The 20,174-nt window shown below is 36.0% G+C and overlaps 1 protein-coding gene across 1 annotated transcript in view; it reads left to right on the forward strand.

Moving 5' to 3' along the window:
- Positions 1-16,887, forward strand: part of ARL15 (ARF like GTPase 15) — a gene marked incomplete at both ends in the record, with an annotated part of 215,514 nt that extends 198,627 nt beyond the window's left edge. Inside the window, 1 exon segment of the mRNA XM_079548400.1 lies at positions 16,735-16,887. Within this exon segment, the coding sequence (XP_079404526.1) occupies positions 16,735-16,887 (153 nt within the window).
- Positions 16,888-20,174: the final 3,287 nt, after the last annotated feature.

Below are 20,174 nucleotides of genomic sequence, written 5' to 3' on the forward strand. Positions count from 1 at the left end.
GGTGGCAATGGTGATGAGGAGATGGTGGGACTGGATGATCTTATAGGTCGTTTCCAACCTTGTGATTCTTGTGATTCTTGTGATTCTTGTGTGCAGTGCAGACAGTTCTGAAAAAAATGAGTCCTCCTAAATGTGCTGCCATACAGCCATGTATGCCTGTACAGCCATACCCTAGCACTCCATCAAGCGTATGTGTGGAGGTAGAATGAGTGTCAAAAGCACAGGTGTCACTCAGTGCCGGGTTCCTCTTGCAGGTTGCGAGTAACTAGAAGCTGGCCCAACTGCTGACCTGCCTTTAAAATCTGTGACTTTGTTGTTAATTGTAAACAGGGTCAATAACAGCAGGGCTTTATCTGATCAGCTGAGCACTAGAGTCCACTGAGGAGGTTTTCTGGCTTTGCCAGAGTGTGTTGCGCTCTTAGCAGTAGTATCATCGAGTACTTAATGAACTGCAACATCATAAATGTCATGGGAGAGTGCTGTCGTCCAGACTCATTCCCATCTGTGTACTTGCAAATCAGTCCTAGAGAACAGCCCATTGTTAGTTAGTCCAGAGGGAATAATTTCTTGTCTATGATTCCACAGTTTCAAAAAAGCATTGTATTTGTGCTGGTCTAATGGATTTGTTAAATTATCTCTGTTACGTCTCTGTTACATGGATTTTTAATAGCAGAAGTGTTGTAATAAATTTTTGATCAGTTGATGAAAATTATATGATCAATTTGAGATTTACTATATTTTGCTAAACAGGTGAAATCACAGTAGCAATTTTCATACGTTAGTTACTGAGGAAGATTTTACTGAGAAGCTTTCCACTGATGATGACACTATAGATGTGTGATCAGGTAATAAAATTTTTTGTAACTTAATTGCAAAGCAGGTAAAGTGCATTTATATCGCTTCCATATAATTGTTTGATTGTGTTAATACTTCTGTAGAAATATCAGTGATTTTATGTAGCCAAAAATTCAGTCTAAGAAATATACTTTACATTTGTGGCATAATTATATTTTTAAATAAATCAATACAAAATATCTTTTTATTTATTTGAATAAAACTAGTACATGTTGGAATAAACAGATTTTTGGGAAGTGGCTTGTGAATCTTTAGAAGTACAGGTATGTGCTGAATTTCTTCTGCTTTTTGCTTTGTTTTCAAAACCATTATTTTAAAATTATTTTTCTAAGTGGTGGATTATGCTGATGAAGTAATTGTTGGAAGTAATAAAGTGTGACTAGGCTCCAACTTTCAGCAAAGCCACAGTTTAATCATACAGAGTGACAAAGCTGTTATGACTATGGTGAAAAATAAGAAATAAAAAAGCAATGACATTTCAGAAGGCATGCTATCATGCTGCTGACACTGAAGTTTAGTAGATGATTCTGATATTGTTGTGTTATAAATCATCTACACTTTGAAAGATATTCAAGAGCAGGAATAGTTATGCTCTTTTGAAACCGATTTTAACTCATATAGTTACCGTAGTTGGAAGCAGTACTCAGAGAAGCAGTTTAAGCATAAAGCTGCAGCTAAGTTTTCCAAAGCAAGTCTCATCTTTCTCTTAAACTGTTTTTCAGAATTGGTGGAAACCTGCTTATCAATGCTGAATTAACACACTAATGCAAAATGCTTGTTTCATGTATTTTAACTGTGGTCCTGCCTTAAGAAATTTTAAGGAACATTTTAATTGCTTTGTTTGCATACAAAAATGCCATAGTCCAAGATTTATTTAATATACATTTGTATTTGGACCTCTGTAAAATTGAGTAGTGTACAGTGTGTGCTAGACTTTATTGTACTTTACTGTACTGGATTGGTAGCAAACTCCCTGTTGTGACAAATGCTGATGGGATTTTAGTTTTGGCCTTGCCACCATGTAGATTCCCTGCGCTTTCATGCTGACTTTTGTTGGTAGTTGGTTGCCGGGCTGATTCAGTGTTGCTGATTTAGAATCAGCTGAGGAAAGATAGCAATTTTTTCTTCATTTGGATGTGAGAAATCATAGTATGCACACTCTGACAAGGAGTTCAAGATATTAAAGTCTATATGACCAATACTGTTTTCTTCTGGGAAAAAAATAACCCGCTGTCTGGTAAGACAGTCATATAAAAAGCATTAAAATATGACCAGCCTGGCTAAAACATTAACAGAGGTTTAATATGCTTTCTGAAATGAACAGTTTTGCTGGATAGCCAGAGAGCTGAACCATCCCCAGGTGGACTTGGAAGCATCCAACCCAAATATGAAAAGGAGAGTTAGCTTCCAAAATAAATTGTTAAGAGCAGACATTTGTAGTAGACAAAGCCAAATATGTTTTCCCTCTTCTGCTTTTATGTCAACAGATGATGGAAGTTACTTAGTTTATACTGAAAATGTTGGAATGTGATAGCTGGGGAGAGCTGTCACACCTGTGTTATGCTTTCCTGGTAGTCTAGACATTCCAGCCTCTGTTTATTCCTGTGGATCTGAATCCATCACCTGTGCTTAATACTGACGCCTGATGAAAAAAGTAAATACTCCTGCAAATGGTGTGTCATGTGCATGCTCTTCTAACTTCAAACAGGTCTTTAATTCTCTTGGGTTATGTGAAGTACATTGGTGTCAAGATAGAAAGATTACTTTCAAGGAACCAGGTGTTCATTCTTTCAGATTTTTTAATAGACCTACCCCTACCTCTCCTGCTGTTTTCAGCTATATCAGAGTGAGGAAGAGTGTATATTTGTGACTATGATGCTGCAACCTTTTCAAACATACCTGTGGAAGAGGGTATCCAACTTCCTAGAATGATAATTCTCACTTGTTGAAGTATCGCTTGCAACAGCTAACTCAGTTTCCTTCTCTTGAAAGTAGATCTCATGCTATCTTCAGAAAGCAAACTTATTATTTGTATTTGTTGATATTTAAATTAGAGACATTGTTTCCACAGTTCTCTCTTCTTTTCCTACCTCAGTCACCTGTCATCTTTCCAAAGCTTCAAAAGAGTACAATGCACATTAGATGTGAGAGAAGCGGTGTCTCAGTTAGACTGACCTGATCAGGAAAATTCCCGTCGTCTTTTCTTCTTCTCCACTTTAACCCGAAATGACTCCTTCAGGAAACATCCAATCCTTCTGTAGCCCAGTGGATCAAAGTGCTGTATTGTTGGATCTTAATCACATATGAATGGTTCCAGAAGGGATCAGAGCTCTCTTTGTTCATTAGAGGCTTCTAGGCCGAAACCAGTGCCAGCAGCCATAAAGGAAATATGTAAACCTCTATTTGGTCATTCAGTGAACCGTATCACTCTAGGCTTGACCTCCACTTCTTTGCACAAACTTCCTTCTGCAGGAAAGCGGCCTAGATCATGCTCTTAAAATATATTAATGCTAGCAATTGTACAGAAAGTGTTTTCTTTTTTTTTCTTCTTCTGTACTAATTTTTCTCCCCACAGTTTCCTGATTCAAAATTTTCCAGCCTGAAGTAGAAACCAGATTTCAAAGTATTCCAGCTTTATCTGTATCAGATACAGGCATAACCTATATTATACAGGCATTATACAGGCATAACGGGGGTATTGCAGTGTCTTGCAGTCCGCAGTGTTTAAAAAACAGAATCAATCCCATAAATCACTGTTGGCTGGGAGATGCAGTGTTGCCTCTTCTCTCCTCTCTGGTTTTGGAAGAGTGCCTGTTGTGAGGTTAGTAGCGTGCGGCCAAGCCCAGCGCACTGTAGAAAGGTCTGAACAGTAGCTGTTTCTACCAGTAAAAGAAAAATAGACTTAAGATATGTTTGAATGGGCAATTAGTGATTTAATTAAATAGTACTATTCATTCACAAAGAATACTTATATGAAGGAATCTGAAAGCTTTTTGAATTGTGCACATTCCAAACAATTTTATTATTTTCAGCAGACTGGAAATAATTATTTCCTGTTTTACCCTGTTTTTCTTCTCCTCACTTATCCATGCAATTTCTCACTTGTACTTACCATTCAATTTCCACAAATGTGTGATTGCAAATGAACTTGAGGCTACTGTGCACAAGTATGTGCAAACATCAAAGTATAAGACCACGGATATTTTTATCTTCCTATAAAATGGGTTTTTGTTGGAGAGGATGCATGCATATCCTGCTAATTGGGATTTGTGATAGGTAGATGAAGTTTTTGTGAAAGAGAATTACTTGAGCAAGTGCTTTTACTTCTCTATAGCACATCAAGATTTTGAGTCTTAATGAGACTAAATATTGTTGGGTATGACACTAACAAGATGTATCCTTATATTTCTCCTCTTGCTTCAGCTAGACATTTTTTTGTGCAGCCATTTCAATAATGATGTCACTTTTCCTTTATATATAATAAAAATTGAAATGTTCTTGTCTATAGACTAACATGGGTAGTTAGATGTATCCAGTATAGATTAAGTGCAATCCTACATCTTTATTATGCTGTAGTATCAAGGATTCATCAAATACATAATTGCAATTAATCTTACTGCCATCTCTGTTAATAACGAAAGGAAAATAGAAATTAACAAGTTGCATGTCATCCACAGTATTTGTGTACAAACACCAGTGGTGGTAGTTACTGAATTACCTTCCTCTTACTGTCATGTTTCAAAACATTATCCAGAGAAGAAGGAAAATCAAATTAACTGAATTGGTCATGTTTACACATTAGGTTAGAAAATTCCTTGTGCAAAGTGAATGGTTGAATGTGTTCACAGAAATAGGACTGTTTTATATATGAATTGTAAGTGTACAGGCTATATTAGCAGAGCAATATATCTTAGGAAATAATTACTTTGGCTTTTTAACTTTATATAGGGTATCTGTAAACATAGACAAGGCTAGAGTGAAAGGAACTTAATGTTTTAACTGATACTTCTGGTAAAATTTATGAAGTTTACATGTTATCCTTAATATAAATGGATTATACAAATCTTACTAAATATATTATGCTATTGCATGTGTTTTATATAAAATAATAAGAACTGCTGTCTCACCTTCTCCAAGAACAGATCCAAAATTGTAGATCCAATCAGACCACCAGCCTCTAGAGTTTTTGACAGCATTCAGCTGTTTTTTGTCCCGTGCTTGTTTTTAATCTAAACTCAGCTGACTCCATTTATATATTTTCTAATAGTTGCTTTTAATGCATTTTAACTCCTACCAAGGGAACAAATGAATCATTTTTTGTTTCGTGTGAAAATTGTCACTGTTTCGCCATGACTTTGTGAATACTGTCCACCTGCAGATTCGTACTTACTAGTTGGCAAGCATGAAGCTGTTGTACTAACAGCTGGACTTGATTTTTTTTCCTTTCAATATTTTTGAAAGGAAAAAAATATTTTTTATTATGCTGGATCAGACATCCTTAGAAGCAGTATGATTCATTATTTGTATGTCATCTAAGTCATGTTATGTGGTCAGTGTCTTCACACCTCTCTTTACTTTCCCTCTCCAATTCCTTCCACGCTGCCTGTGGTCTGACTGGCATGTTGATGACACTGTCCTTTCTATTAATCTGTCTACAGCTTGGCTTATAAAACTGCATGGCTGGTGGCAGCCTTCAGTAGAGGTTGAGGAAACTGCTATACAATGTGCAGCTCATTCAAAGTCTGAGGATTTGATTCTTCTCCAAAACTGCTTTTCAGTGGGCAGCATAGTATCTTTTCCAGCTTTTCTGGGCTGATGTATGAAACACTATATTTGTTACACTGATTTTTTTTTTTAAGCTGTTTTTACTGCTTTATCTTCTAATGAGGCCACTTTTTTTTTTTTTTTTTTTTTTTTTTTTTTTTTTTTTTTTTTGAGAGGACAATTGAAAATATTCCATTAGCAAGATGCCAAATTTCAACTAGTACCAAATAGACTTTGCTTTTTATTTTTAAGTCACTTAAGCATCTGTGAACAATGAGCAACATATCACTGGTATATTAATTCATTATAAGTCAATAGTAAAATTTTGGGAGGATGGGAGCAAACATAAGGCGTTACTTAAAAAATTCTACTCTGTTCAGTTATTATGGCTCAGTTATGTCTGTCTGTATTTATATGATCACACTAAACATTCAAATCTAAAGTGCTACCTAAGAATGTATTTTTAGCAGTTATTTTTTATGTATTCAAATCCAAGAGTTCATTGCAATAGATACTCATTTTTGTCTGAAATCTGGATCTTAGCAAAGTTGAGCAACTGACTGCCTGAGCTGGAGATGGAGGAATATTCAGTAATCTGTTGCAAGTTACCCTCTTTTCATGCCACCCACTGCCTAAATGACATTAAAAAATATGTAATTAGCTTGAAGTGTGAGGTGTAAAGCCACAATATAGTGCTAGTCTCAGAAAAACTATTTTCGGTGCTTGTAGCTGAAAGGTATTCTATCTGTTGTGCTACTTTGGAACTGCACAGGCTGTGGTGGAATAACGCTACGTCCTATACCATATATTTTAGAACAGAAATGGCAGAACAGTTCAATCATATTAAGCCTTTCAATTACCTCCCTACAAATGACTGTTTATTCTGCATTACTTTCTCATTCAAGAAACCCTCAACCTCATAAAGTACTAATCCAATACTGAATACTGAAACCAGTGCTTTATAATGTCAGATTTTTTTTCAGTTTATACAGTTAACTTGTATGAAGTTTAAAAATAATGCTTTAAAAGAATCAATTTCATGGTGAATGCGTCTAGTCAAACAAGTCATTTAAACAACATCTTACTCGTGTGTAGCAGACCGTTTTACAAGTAACTGAGAGTTTTACAAGCCTGTGTTTCAGACAGGATAATTGGTTGTTTCATATATGTGAATTTGGGATTTAAACTCATTAACTTCAATGTACAGAACCTTTCTTGGTTTGTATGAAGTGCTTAGTTACGTTCTTTTTAGCTGTATTAATATTTAATTGTTCTTTATTAAGTATAGTGGATGAATAGTGCCAATTTCAAGAATACACTACAAGCTTTTACACTGTCACAAGTGGTCAGCAAACTTATCACATGGTGATTTCTAGTGTAAAGAAAATTCAAATAGCAATTGTAAATGTGCAGGACTGAGATTTTTGCATAGGGAGCATCAACAACCCAAAATCTAAAGAAATGACTGTACGTTAATTAGATCACCATTTTGAATAGGTAAGTTATTTTGTCAGGGGAATGGAAGAAAATGTTCTTAGAAAAATCTCATGTGTGAAGATATTTTAATCAACTTGTGTTAATCTTTGTTAATCTCTTTGTCCCCTTAAAAGTTGTGGTTTTTTTTTATATTTATGTCCGTATGTAATTCACTTTATCACAATAGATCCTTTTTTGAGTATCATCGGTATTATTATCAGTAGGCCTTGTTCAGAGGGACCATAAGTTTTATGGATACTATTTCTCTGTCCTAGAATTTGCACATTTGTTGGAGAGCAGTGTGGTTTCAGTGTAACTTTCTTTTATGTTTGTGAAACTCTCAATCTACAGCCTACTATTTCCTCTTTTTTCTCAAAGTGTGGCTCAGGATAAGGTAGGGCAAGTGATATCTTGATGCAGTTAGTGAGGATTATTCACTACTCTTTTGTTTGTCCCTTTCCGTGGTACCTTTTTACTCTCAAACTTCTCAAACAGAGCTATCTACTACAACCTACTGCAGTGGAAGGACTAAGGCTCCAAAAAGATTGATTCTAACCTGTTACCTTAAATTTTGAGAACCAGAAGGAAGCTGGAGACCCATAAAGTTCTACAGCATCTCACTGCGTTCACCATCTTCTCAAAATCCTTCCAGTCACTCCCAGCTTTTCCAGTAGTCATCTCTGCAGTTGTTTGCTGTTGCCCCCCAGGGCTGGAAAAACCTCCATTATCTGGTTAAAAAACGTCTTCTCTCAGTGCAAAGAACTCCCTTTTTGCCCTCTTTATGATTCTTTGTGCGTTTACTAACACTTCAGAGGTGGTGGTGAATTGTTTTGCACATCTGTTCTCTATATATATCCCTTACATTTTGTATCCATGTGCTTTATGAGAGAATATGAAACCTGTGAAAGGCTTCAATTAAGCAATATCCTGTTTAGGGCTTGAAGGTGTTCCACCACATTTCTAGGTGGAGAGTTATTTTTTATCAAGAAATGGAGATAAGTCTGGAGTAGCTGGAATACCTGGCTTAAAGTGGTGGCTTGCTTCCAAAATTTATTTTGCTGTTTCTGATCTGGATTAGAAATAGTTAATTGCAGCCAGGTGGTTGCCATGCAGACTGCATAACAAAATCTCACCGAAGAGGACCTGAAAGGAGGGTGAAGCCATCCACATTTATTCACTCTGCTCTGTACCCACAGAACGAGCATGATAGGCACGACCTCTAATCTTAGGTGCGTGAGCCCATATTGTAGAACCACAGCTACTGCTGAATAAATGCCTTTTCTTTGTGTTCTCACTGCCTGTTGGCTTGGAATGCTCTAAGCAGTGTAAATGTGGGGAACCAACCACAAAGCCCTTGGAAACTGATGCTCGCTATTGACACAAGAATACGTGTCCATACAGTGTTGTGAAGCTTTGCAAACGTGGGCACAGAATACAGATGTTATTTATTCAAGTACGAGATGTATGTACATGTTCAGGCACACACAGATGAATCATCACATATGCACTTCTGCAGAAAATACTGTTTAACTGTTATGTGAACAGAAAACATGCTATTTGCAGAAGGAGTGTCACAATAAGGATTAATACTTGCACTTTTGATTATTCTAAAGGTTATTTTGACATTCAGCACCATAGGTAAACTTTTTTTTTTTTTTCATTTTTTGCTAAAACCAAGTGTACTGTGGCTTAGGCTTTGTTAGTAGCCAAAGCCACAATCTGTATTTAAAGATAGCATATTTTGCAGCTGAAATCAGAATGCTATGTTCTTGGTATTATAGTCTGAAGTAAACAATGAATATTTACAGTCTTTAAAACAAACAAAAAAAGCTATAAAACTGTGAAAGGCTGATGGATATCTGCTCAAAAGGTCCTATGTGTGGAATCTTCACTAGCTATTTGTATTTCTTAAGTAACTTAACCAAAATGTAATTTTAAAAGCTGCGAAGTGAGAGGGTAAAAGAAATGGTAATATGTAGTAAAAGGTTTTAATAGGTTTATTATAAAATTATTTTTGTATATGCCCTATTTTTTGAACTGATTTGGGCAGTGATTAAAATTTAAACAAATTATTTTGAGTTGAAAATGATCTTAAATTCAATCAGTTATTCTAGAATATCTTAATATGTTTGGATATGCTAAGAATTTGTACTTGTATACAAATCTGTCCTAACTTACAGAAAATGAACATTTCTGTCTCTTTGTAATATGCAGGAAAAATGTGGTATTTAGATGTCCTCCAAATATCTGACTTTAATCAATGATAATTTTCAGCTTTACTCTTAAAGATTTTGTATTCTAACACTCTAACTGAGATTTCTAGGTGAAAAAGAACTGATGCTGCACCTCCATTAAAACAAGACATTGTACAAGCATGCATCTGCCACTATCTGCTGCAACCCAAATTAGTTTGGATAAGAACAGATAGCTGAGGAATGAGTAGCAGTAGTGACCTACAGGATTAGTGATGAGGTAAAAATGGTGCAGTCCAATACAGAAAAATTACAGTTTAATATTATATATGAGAATCTGATTTTTGATTTCCTCTTCACTTTATTTCTTTGTACTAAATTGAAGACTTAAAGCTGTGGGCACTTAATTGTTATTCTTCTGTGCTTTCTTTGCACATTTTTTGTTTGTTTTTCAAAACACTTCCTCTGTTCTCATGGTTTCACTCATCACTTAAGAATGGCTTCTGTGTTGCTCGCTTTGGGGTTGGATATTGGTTGTCCAGCCTAGTGCTGTTTGTATGAATCTTCATCTGGAAGTCTGGTTTTCTCTGCATAGGGTATTACTACCATCCTCATATTATCTGTATGTTTTCCAGGTATATGAAAAACACATTATTAGATAAAAAGAATATGTTGAGTAAATAAAACATGGAAGGCAAAGTACAGGTGTATCCTTTTGCATAGTAAATGATTGCACGAAAAAGAGCAGATAGGTGCTAGCATCCACTCAAAGCCTATCTTTGCTTTCATCTAAACACAGTGCCTCATGCAAGCCTTGGTAGTGCCTTTGCACATCCAGCAGTTTTCTGTCATTACCTGTCTTATAGCCATAGATCTATCCTAACATAATTATATGTATCTGTATGAAAAAATACCCCGAGTACTTATATGTTTAAAGTCTTCCACTCTCTCCATCCTGATAAATTACACAATATTTTGTATTTTACAGTAAGCACCCCACTGTATATTTCTTCCTAAGTTGCTCTCCTTTCCTCTGTCTCACACTTTTATTTGCCAGGACTGCTTGCTCTCTGTTTGGAACAGCATGTCTGTACTGACTTGCCAGAGATCCTATTTTTTCATTCAGAACAGTTAGGAATCTTCTCTGAAATACGTTTCTTTAAGCAATTACTTACAATCTGAAAAGGGTGATGTCTTATGGCCACTCAGTATAACAAGAATGAAAAAGGGCACCTGTTCCACAAGCCACAGTGAAGCACAGTAATTTTGTAAAATATCCGTGTAAGAAACTATTCCTCTTTGTAAAGACTCATGAGACAAAATATCCACCACGTGTATTATAAAATTAAGTACATAAGTACTTAAGGCACAGTTGGAAGTGTTTCAGATAATCTTTTGCAAGAACCAGAATTAAAAAGTTTGGAAAGCTGTACAATTTAGAAATGCTAATTTCTAAAGCATTTACTATTACCTGTGAGGAGCTGAACAAAAGTCTTGTGCTTGTGTTGAAATCTTGTCTGGAGAATTTGCTTAGCCTGCTGCTGGAGACATGCTGGAGAAACTAGAGTTGTGTTTTCTTTTGCTTTTGCTTCAGCAGGTCATACTTCAGCAGACATTAATCAATCAATCAGTCTGTCAATAAAAGAGGTTCAGTGGCATGGTTCTGGTCATCATGGTATGCATTTAATTGATTTATTGCAAATGTTTGATGTTGCACTTAGAGACCTCGTGTTCAGTGGCACAGCTCAGCTGGCAATAAAATATGTAACTTCAAGGAACAAGGGTTTTAAGGACATTTTGATGGTCGGTAGTGTCTTTAACCTCAAATTGGCCTTTCTGGAAATAGTTCCATGCATGGGTTGCTGACCAGAGCTGTTCCTGATCCTGCAGTCCCCAGCAGCATCCCCATCTCTTCCCATCAGCTGAGGCACTTTTCTTCCTGTCTCTGCTGGGTAAGAAGTACCATGTGGAGTCAATAAAGATGAGGTATGGGTGTTTTAGGAGGAGTATGAGACATGGGTGCATTACAGGGATCCCTTTAGACATGGATGAGATCATTTTTCTAAAGAAGCATACAAATAGTCACGCATGAAGTATCATTATAGGAGGATATGGAGTGTCTCAATAAGAAGAATAAATATTATGAAACTTCTAACAGTTGTGCAGGTTTGAGCAGCTGTTCTGGTCAGACAGGACGCTTTTTTTTCCACCAAGTGAGGTGTCAGATAAAGAAGTTACCGGCAGATTTTTAGGAAAGGCATGCAACTGTTCACTTGTACAGCAGTGGATTGAACTAGTTGATTTAAGATGAAGTGGCTAAATATCCTTCAGCTCACTTTTATAAATCACTGTATACTGAGAACAAGATCAGCAGAAAGCATGTGTAGCAGCAGAAGAGACTGTGCAGCTTGCAGTCCAGCACAGCAACATAAACTAGAGTAGATTTCAATGTACTTTTTAGCATCAGTGGTGATTTAAGCCATGGGTTGCACTCTATGGTTAGTAGGTCAACATTTATGGTTTCTATTTAATTTGCAAGAATTTCCTTTCTTTTGTCTTCTATTTTCCTTCTTTAGACATAACTTCTTTTACCTCTAATACTATCCTTTTCCTTATTGCAACTGTTGAAAGCTTTTTTTGTTTCTTTCAAAGTCTTCTGTAGCATTATAAATATACTCTGAGCCTCTAATTATGGATGGTTTTTTTCTGTGCCACCTGCAAACATTTTACCATTTTAGTTGATTTTCTTTAAGTTATTCATTTTATGTAGTTTCCCTTTTTAAAACTTAATACTATGTGATGGACTTTTATGGCTTTTTCTCTTCTCCAAAGATACTGAATTTGAGCCTGCTTTGGTCACTGTTACAAGCAGCTCTTCTGTTGTTCATGGGCTCACTGCTCAAAATTACCTGTCTCTTGTGGGTATTCTAAACAGTTGCCCCAAAAAGCAGATTTTTGTGATGTTTGTGAGTGTAATCTGAGCATCACAGCCCAGTGAAACATTTTCAGTGTCAATACGGGGAGGTCCCATCTCCCATTATTGTTGCATCTCTTGTCCGTGGGGATTTGGGATAAATAAATGAAACATTCCTTGTAGTTAATATATGGATTCAGCAAGTTAGGTAATTTTAGTTTAATTTATACCTTCACCAAAGCAGGAATACTTGCCTAATCCTGTAAAAGACTTAGAAAAAATCAGACTAGTAATGAAACTGACATGACTGTGCAGCTTTTGATTAGATCTAATGTGTGTATGTTACTACAATTTGTAGCGTAGTGGATGAAAAAATATTTTATCCTTAAATTATCCAAATACAGCCTGGTAAAGTAAGCAATTGATGGCATCTAAACCTTCTTTTCAGCAAGTTAGAATGTACTGGAGGCCTTTTTGTATTGACGAACTTTCATATTAAATTTTTTAATTCAGATGAAAACAATGTATTGAAGCAGCTTTTTTTCATCTTGAGTGAGAGACAGAAATGACTCTGTATTCATGTATTCTTACAGTATGTAAGTTTTCCTGAATGTCTTGTGCTGCAAACTGGCTAGATGAGGTTCAGTAGTAGAATATATAAAAGCTTTCAGCCAGGACCGGTAAATCAGTTTACGTAGATCAATTTGGTAACATCAGTTCCATGCTGCTGTGCTAATTTACCCCAGCTGAGGTTCTGGGCATCAATCCTTTTATTGTGTCTTGACTTTTGCAGCGCATAGGTTAAGCAACATTTGATAACCATATGCTTAGTGTACTGTGCCAACAGAATAGGACTTCAGAAGGTGAGGTGTGGGAGGAGTAGAAATAATTGCAAAAGTGTATTGTTAATTTTTTTTTACTTCAGAATGTGGCATAAATGCAATGTCAGCTTCTCTATAAAACAAGGCCCTCATGTGGAGTCAAGACATACAGTGAAATCCTGTTAAATAGTAGTAAAAAAGTCTTGAAATGATGTGGATTTAATTGATTATATTTTCTTCTTAAGGTTATGTCTTAAAAATTCAGCAGTCTCAAAGTAAACACAAATGCAAAGCGAGTATGTAAATGTATGTCTGATGTGTCAGACATCTGAAGCATGTTTGAGTCTTAATATTTTGCTTCAGCATCCATGAGTAGGCAGAACGCTTTTCATCAGTTATGCAAGAGAGCAAGACAAAAGAGCTCCTCTTAATAGCTGCCCTCCTTCATACTTGTGCACTTCTAGGAGCTGTAAAATAGTTACTGGTGCTTATCTTGTTAGGAAGGGGCTACCAAGGTGTGTAGTCAGAGGATTTAAACTTCCTTTAGATACTTCAATGATTAATGTACCTCCTCATAGGAAATCTGGCAGAGGACAAGTATATATAATGACCAGGCAGAAAGCAGCTACAGAGCAGTGAAATGAAAGTGGATGGAGCTGTGAGCATGCGAGTGGAGAACTCAACTGCATAAACAGCAGCAGGCATCTGATTACGCCAGTCTATTTTTGTGTTGTTTTATCTCTTATATGTAACAAAAGACTCAAGTCTGAAAACAACTTCTTATTGGAACTGATTGATGGGAGAAATTGTAGTACATTGCAAGTGCAAATATTTGTGCCTGCAAACTTATTTCCGGGATTTTCAAAACAGTAGAAGCCTGCAAGTGATGAAATAGAGTAACATACTACAAAGTGTCTCTTAGCTTGTAGAAGATCACTTCTGTGCTAATGCTGGTTTAGTTCGTTACTACTTGTAAGACAAGTAGTGTTATTTTTTCTGATTTTGCATTAGATTTTTCTCTGTGGGTGTGAAGAAAATGATTGATATTTTTCTGATTGCAAGGAGTTGTGTTTTCGTGCTGTTTTCAAACCTCCTCTTAATGAGTATTTTAATTTCAGTATTCATTCAGACTTACTAATGCAGAGACTGTGAACTGTTCCTTAGCTGTGTAAAATGATGGCAGCGCACTGCTGATTTTTTTACGTCTTGATTACACACCAAGAAATATTAAAAATATATTTTAGTCTTCTTTGGGCATCCAAATAAAAAATGTCTCTGGAAAATTTGTCTTATGAAATCAGTTGATACTGTTTGAGTATTGAAATAGAAATTAGATCTTGAAGTCTGCAGGCACTGAAATATAACTTGAAGTCATTGTGTTTTTCTTGGCTAAAGACTGCCTTGGGAAGCAATGTTGTATTTGCTCACAAATGCACAAGACTCAGTGCCTGCTTACTGCCATCATTTCCTTTTGTATGTGTTCCTACATATTTAATGATTTTAAATCCAATTAATCTCATTAAACATAATAACCTTTTCCTAATCATTTCCTCATATGGCACAGCCTAAGTTAAAAAGCATATGTAAATAACACTGCAGACAGAGTTCATTGAGCTCAAGGAGCTGATAGCAATAGTCTTCCAGTAGAGGGGGTGTGGTAGACATCCTTTGGGTTTTGGGTCCGAAACATCTCAAGTTACTCAACCATATTTGTCAGCTTAACACCAGCAGGCTGCTCCATCAACTAGCTGTGCTGACACCTTACTTTGTTATGTTTCTGTGCCCCTTTTACTTCCTCCTCTTGTTTTGCAGTCAGGGAGGCTGTTACTGAGAGAGGCAAGAGAACTTTCTTTCCTGGCTTGTTGAATTATGTGATCAGTGCCACCTATTTAAAATATTAATGGGAGAAAATTCAATTTGGTGTCACTTCAGCTGCAAGAAATATTGTTGTGTATCACTGGTAGAGATTATTGTTTATATTCTGATCATGTACAATCATGTCATCATATTAGTTATTAATATGACACTGTGTCAGCAATGCTAAGAAGTTGATAATAAAATAGCAGTTGTTGCAGGCTCAGTTTTTTTTCTGATTTGTTTGATGTGCAGTGAGTGCCAGGTACTGCTCTTCATTTTCTATTTTTTTTTTTCAGACTACTATTTATAGTTTTATGCTTTGTTAGAAATACATTTGAAAAGTTTCCATCTATATCTTCATTAGGGGAAGTGGAAGTTCAATTCTCAAAACCAAATCACTTTTTGTAATATTTGTTAATAGAAGCTCTACTCCAAAATCTTTACTAAATGACAAACCTTCTTCCACATTGCCATGGCTGAATTCTGATTTGTGTGAGTTGATGCAATCATAGTTAGTTTCTTCTATTATAATCCATTATTAAATGAATAGGCATGTTGTGTAGACACTACACAGAACTGTATAGAGATGCTGCAGGTTGTTTTTTCTCCACTGCACACGGAGCCCTCATGCTGTGTGGCTCCAGTTGGCTATCTAGGGAGTCCACTGCCTACCACAATATGAGCAACTGTTCCTGTTGCTATTCATGTGCATACTTGTGGCTTGGTCTGCAATAGAAAAAAATTAAGTATATTTGGCAAGAACTATACAGAACAAGAATATGCAATCTAAGTTAGAACTAAATATTTCTGTTAACGTGCTGACAATAGCACATATTGGTATAATTTTGGGTTTAAAAACTGAATGTCTATTTTGCGCTAGTCTATTTTTGTGTTGTTTTAGTCAGCCATGAGTAGGCTTTTGGATCAAATACTATCAAAGGCTGAGAATCTGATGAAAACAGCTTAAGATAATCTACTGACCAAAATGACCTGTAAACTCTTTCTAATAGGCATTTATGAGATAAAAACCATGTTTTGATACTCCACTTGCTAATTTGAAAAGTGAGTAGAGGGTAGTATTCAAACATTTTATTTCACAGTGTTCCTGTGGGTCTGTTTCTAACTTGATACTGATCTTTTCAATAAGTAGTATCTTCTTCAGTATATTTTGTCAAGGCATATAATAATTCCAAAACTTGCAATTCTATACTGCATCAAAGTCCTTGCCTCCTTGATGCATATTTGCTGCTGAAATAAAACTTGTTTTATTTTTTACTAGTTTAATTAAAAGTCTTCTTTCTTTATAGGCATTATTACATATTGTTAGAGAGTGGCTGAAAGCTGATGGAACATGCAGGATTTTGAATGAAAACCATCATGTCCCACATTTTTTTTTTTTGTTCAAATCACATTGATGTGCTAATATTCTGTGCTGAATTTTAAAAACAAACTGATTTTGAAAGAATTTTGCTATAAGTTCAAATGCAACCTAGAATTTCTTTATTACATTTGCTATTTAGGCTATGCTTTTGAAAACTTGCTTTGTGTGCTTTGCTCTATGCCTTAAGTACATATAATTCTTCCCCAGACCTCCCATGCTTTAAACGTATGGATAGAATGGTAGCTTGCAAACAGGTCACTCACCCCTAAAGAAAACACTTTCAGGTCACAACATATAACCTATATTATAAGAACAGCTGTGGATAAGATGCTAAAAATGAGGTTCCTGATCTTTTACGTGTTGTTTTTGTCAATTTGCATGCTGTTTTCTTTCTTATTTTTTTAAGATGTGAAAGAGAGAGTGTGTGGTGGTTGTATTAGTAATACATTGGTCTCTTTTGTTTTTCCTTAATAGATCAAAAAATACTTTGAACTTGAGCCACTTGCACGTGGAAAGCGCTGGATTCTTAAACCCTGCTCCTTGGATGATATGGAGGCAGTAAAAGACAGCTTCTCTCTTCTAATAAACTTGTTGGAGGAGAGAGACTTCGAACCTTCAAGAATGTGAAACACAAGAGGGAAGAGTGATTCTCCAGACAAATCACTGTACCTGTTCATTCTGCTCACAGATTACTTATGGTGTGGTATCAAGACTGTGCTGTGATGTTCATACACAGTGCAGAATATCCTTTTGTTAAAATAAATGCTCTGTGAATCAGGTACATGACTATTTCCAGTAAAGTCGTCTACACTACTGAAATAGGGAGTTCCTCTTTGTTTACCACTAGTTCTGCACACACTGCATGTTGCTTTCTTGCCATCATCCTTGATAGGAAATTCTGCACGCACAAGAATAACATAGTCTGTAAAGGTGGGATACTACTTGCTAGCTTGTTTTCCAAAAATAATTCATGTCTTAAGGATTTGTGAGACTAATCTGTGTTAACTTGTTTACTGACCCCACAGTATGGAAAGCACAGCCACTGAGAACCTTAACATTAGTGATACCTTGAAAGTTAAGTTGTTTTATGTCAGTGCAAAGACTACTCTGAAATTTTACTAAATTAAAACACAGTGGATATATTAGATGATTCCTCAAGCCACTGCATAACCTTGTCAAAGGCAGAACCATTATCTTGCTGGAAGTTCCCTTAAAGGGAAATTTGCACACAGATGTGTGCGGGTAACAGTATTGCTTAAGAATAGGTGGCATAAAAAGGTGGTAAGAAAAAACAATGTTTTTAGAAAATATACAGAAGTTGGCTAAACTAGCAGTTAAAATAATTTTTTTAGCAGAGAAGCAAAACAAATTTCTGTTAATTCAGCTGTGGAGGCTTTATTACTAGATATAAGTGTGACCGATTTTAAGTAAAGATTGCCTTCTTTATCACTCATTCATAGTATGCTGTTGTTACTTTAATGGTGCCAAGGTACCATAATGAAGGAACTTCCAGTGTTTGTATCATAAGCTTCTCCTTTCAAGGGATTATAACTTGTTCTTTCAAACTTCCTCTGGCTACATGTTACTTAGAAGACAAAAAAGTATTCATTGGAAACAGCATTTATAATATGTTTGGAAAAATCCCATTTAGTCCCAGTAACACAGTGCACACTTCTTCTTTCCAAATTTTGCCCATCATAGATTTTCAGGTATTTTTTTACTGACTTTACTTTTAAAATGTTATTGACTGATTTTATTCTTTAAAGAATAAAGAATTGCTAGTTCACCATGAAGTCAATCACAACAGGGTATGTGCAGATTGATCACCAGGCTGGTGCACACCTTGAATGTTGTGCCTTGTGCATGAGTGTCTGTGTACACAAGCTGTAGTGACGTGTCAGTGGTTCCTCATGGATCCTGCTTATGTTTTGAAACTTGTAACTCCTGTTGCAAGGCCTTAGGCAACATATCTTTCCACTCCAAGCATTTATTTCTTATGTTTAAAGTTTATTGTAGTTTCTTATTAGTTTATTTGAGAATAAGAAAATAGTCAGCATCAGCTTTTAAAGGAAAAACCATTTCTCTATTTCTTGCAAATATTTCTTGTTGTTAAACAAAATGTTTTTATAGGTTTTTTGTTACTTTTCCATATCCTTGGATATCTTGTATTGCTCCCTCAGAACTATTTCTGCCCAAATGCATGGCGTGATAGTTACTGTTTTAACTCAGTTCCTACTATAAGAACAAAGCTGGAAAACCTGTTAAGCTCATTGTTTGACTTTGTGACAGAATAGGCAGAAAGTTTTGCTCATAAGCATGAAGGGCATCTCTTCTTGCTTCATTTTATTTCTTTTTACTGCCAGGCCAATCACCCCATTGGTTTCTCCTCTTGGAAATATCCAAAAACTGGAATTACTCATTTTAAAGCACACAGAGAAGCACTCTATGATAGCTCAAGCCTCTTTGGCTGTAGAAGCAACTCGGTTGCTCATCAGTTCCTATGCTGTGGATTAAGGAGGCTCCTTTACCTCAATTGGCAGAGGAAATGGATCTGATGTGCAGCCATAGCTTACATGAGTTTAGAGATAACAGCATCCCAAAATTTTCTTCCCTGATTAGGGAAAATGACAAATAGAAAATGGTGGGGAGGAGAAAGAGGCTTGTCTCCCAGAGAAGGAAGGCAGTTTGGCAAAAAGGTTAGGCAAAGAGATGGATTCAGAGCTTTTACTGCTTTGCCACGGAACATCCGTTCCAAAAAATTAATTCTTCTCAATTTTTTCCTCTTTCCTTCCTATTTTGAAATTATTAATTTTTGAAATTATTTTGAAATTATGGACCAAAAGTACAAAAAATTGAAAGAATCCCAACTTTATCACAGTATTGGAACTACACTCATTTGTACTATTAGTGTTTCTGGTCCGGTTGAGCAACCTGAACTAGTGGTAGATTCCCTGTTCATTGCAGGGGAGTTGGACTAGATAACCTTTAAGGGTTCCTTCCAACTCAAATGATTCTATGACTCTAGGATTCTATGACTTCATAGTTCCTGAGTTTTATATTTTAGTCATGATTTCCCAACTATGCACTGTTGGAAGGTGCTACATGACTAACATCCAAAAGGCCCACCCAACTAGTCAATGAGAATACAGCTTTGGCATGTGCCAGTATGCAGCTAGACTGGACCTTTTGATGATAAATACTTTTTCTTTATGGGGATACCAACTGCACAGTAGCAGTGATTTATTTTTCAAAATAACTTTAAATATGCTTTTTCTTACTAATACAGTGATAATTCCTTACCACAGGTTGAAACAATACCTCATAAATGCTTAAGGCTAAGACCAACGCTTAACTTTACTTTGAATGTAGTTCTGTGGCTTTGTGTTGTGGATGGACTTAATGGATATGTACCCTTTTACTGTCTGTGAACACCTTCATCTTTTTGTGAAAGTATTAAAAATGCTTATAGCAGTTCACATCACACTTCGTTGTCTAAAGTGTTTTGAATACTTTGGCTATGGCAGAATATGTAAGCACCGTGAGCACAATGCAGATTTTATTTGGATGACCAGTGTCAATGGCATTTTCTTGGTTTTGTTTAGTTTGTGACTGTATTTTTTTTTAATCTTTTCACACATGCTCATTGTTTAGATGAAATAAACTTGGGTACTGGGCTCTACTTTCCATGCAAGTTCATTAAGGATAGAACATTGTCTTTTTAAAAAAGATACTGTGCTTTAATGTTCTTTAGACATCTGTTAAATTACTTTGTGTGTATGTGTGAGTGCGTGTATGCGTATGTGCCCACATCAGGCTTCTCAGAGCTGTAGTTGTCTGCAGCGTCTCAGCCGTCAGAATGAAAACATTATCAATCAGTATCCAACAACAGCTGGTTTTGACAAGCTTCTGTCTGC

Source organism: Tetrao urogallus, assembly GCF_951394365.1.
Source record: "Tetrao urogallus genome assembly, chromosome: Z".
NCBI classification, from domain to species: domain Eukaryota; kingdom Metazoa; phylum Chordata; class Aves; order Galliformes; family Phasianidae; genus Tetrao; species Tetrao urogallus.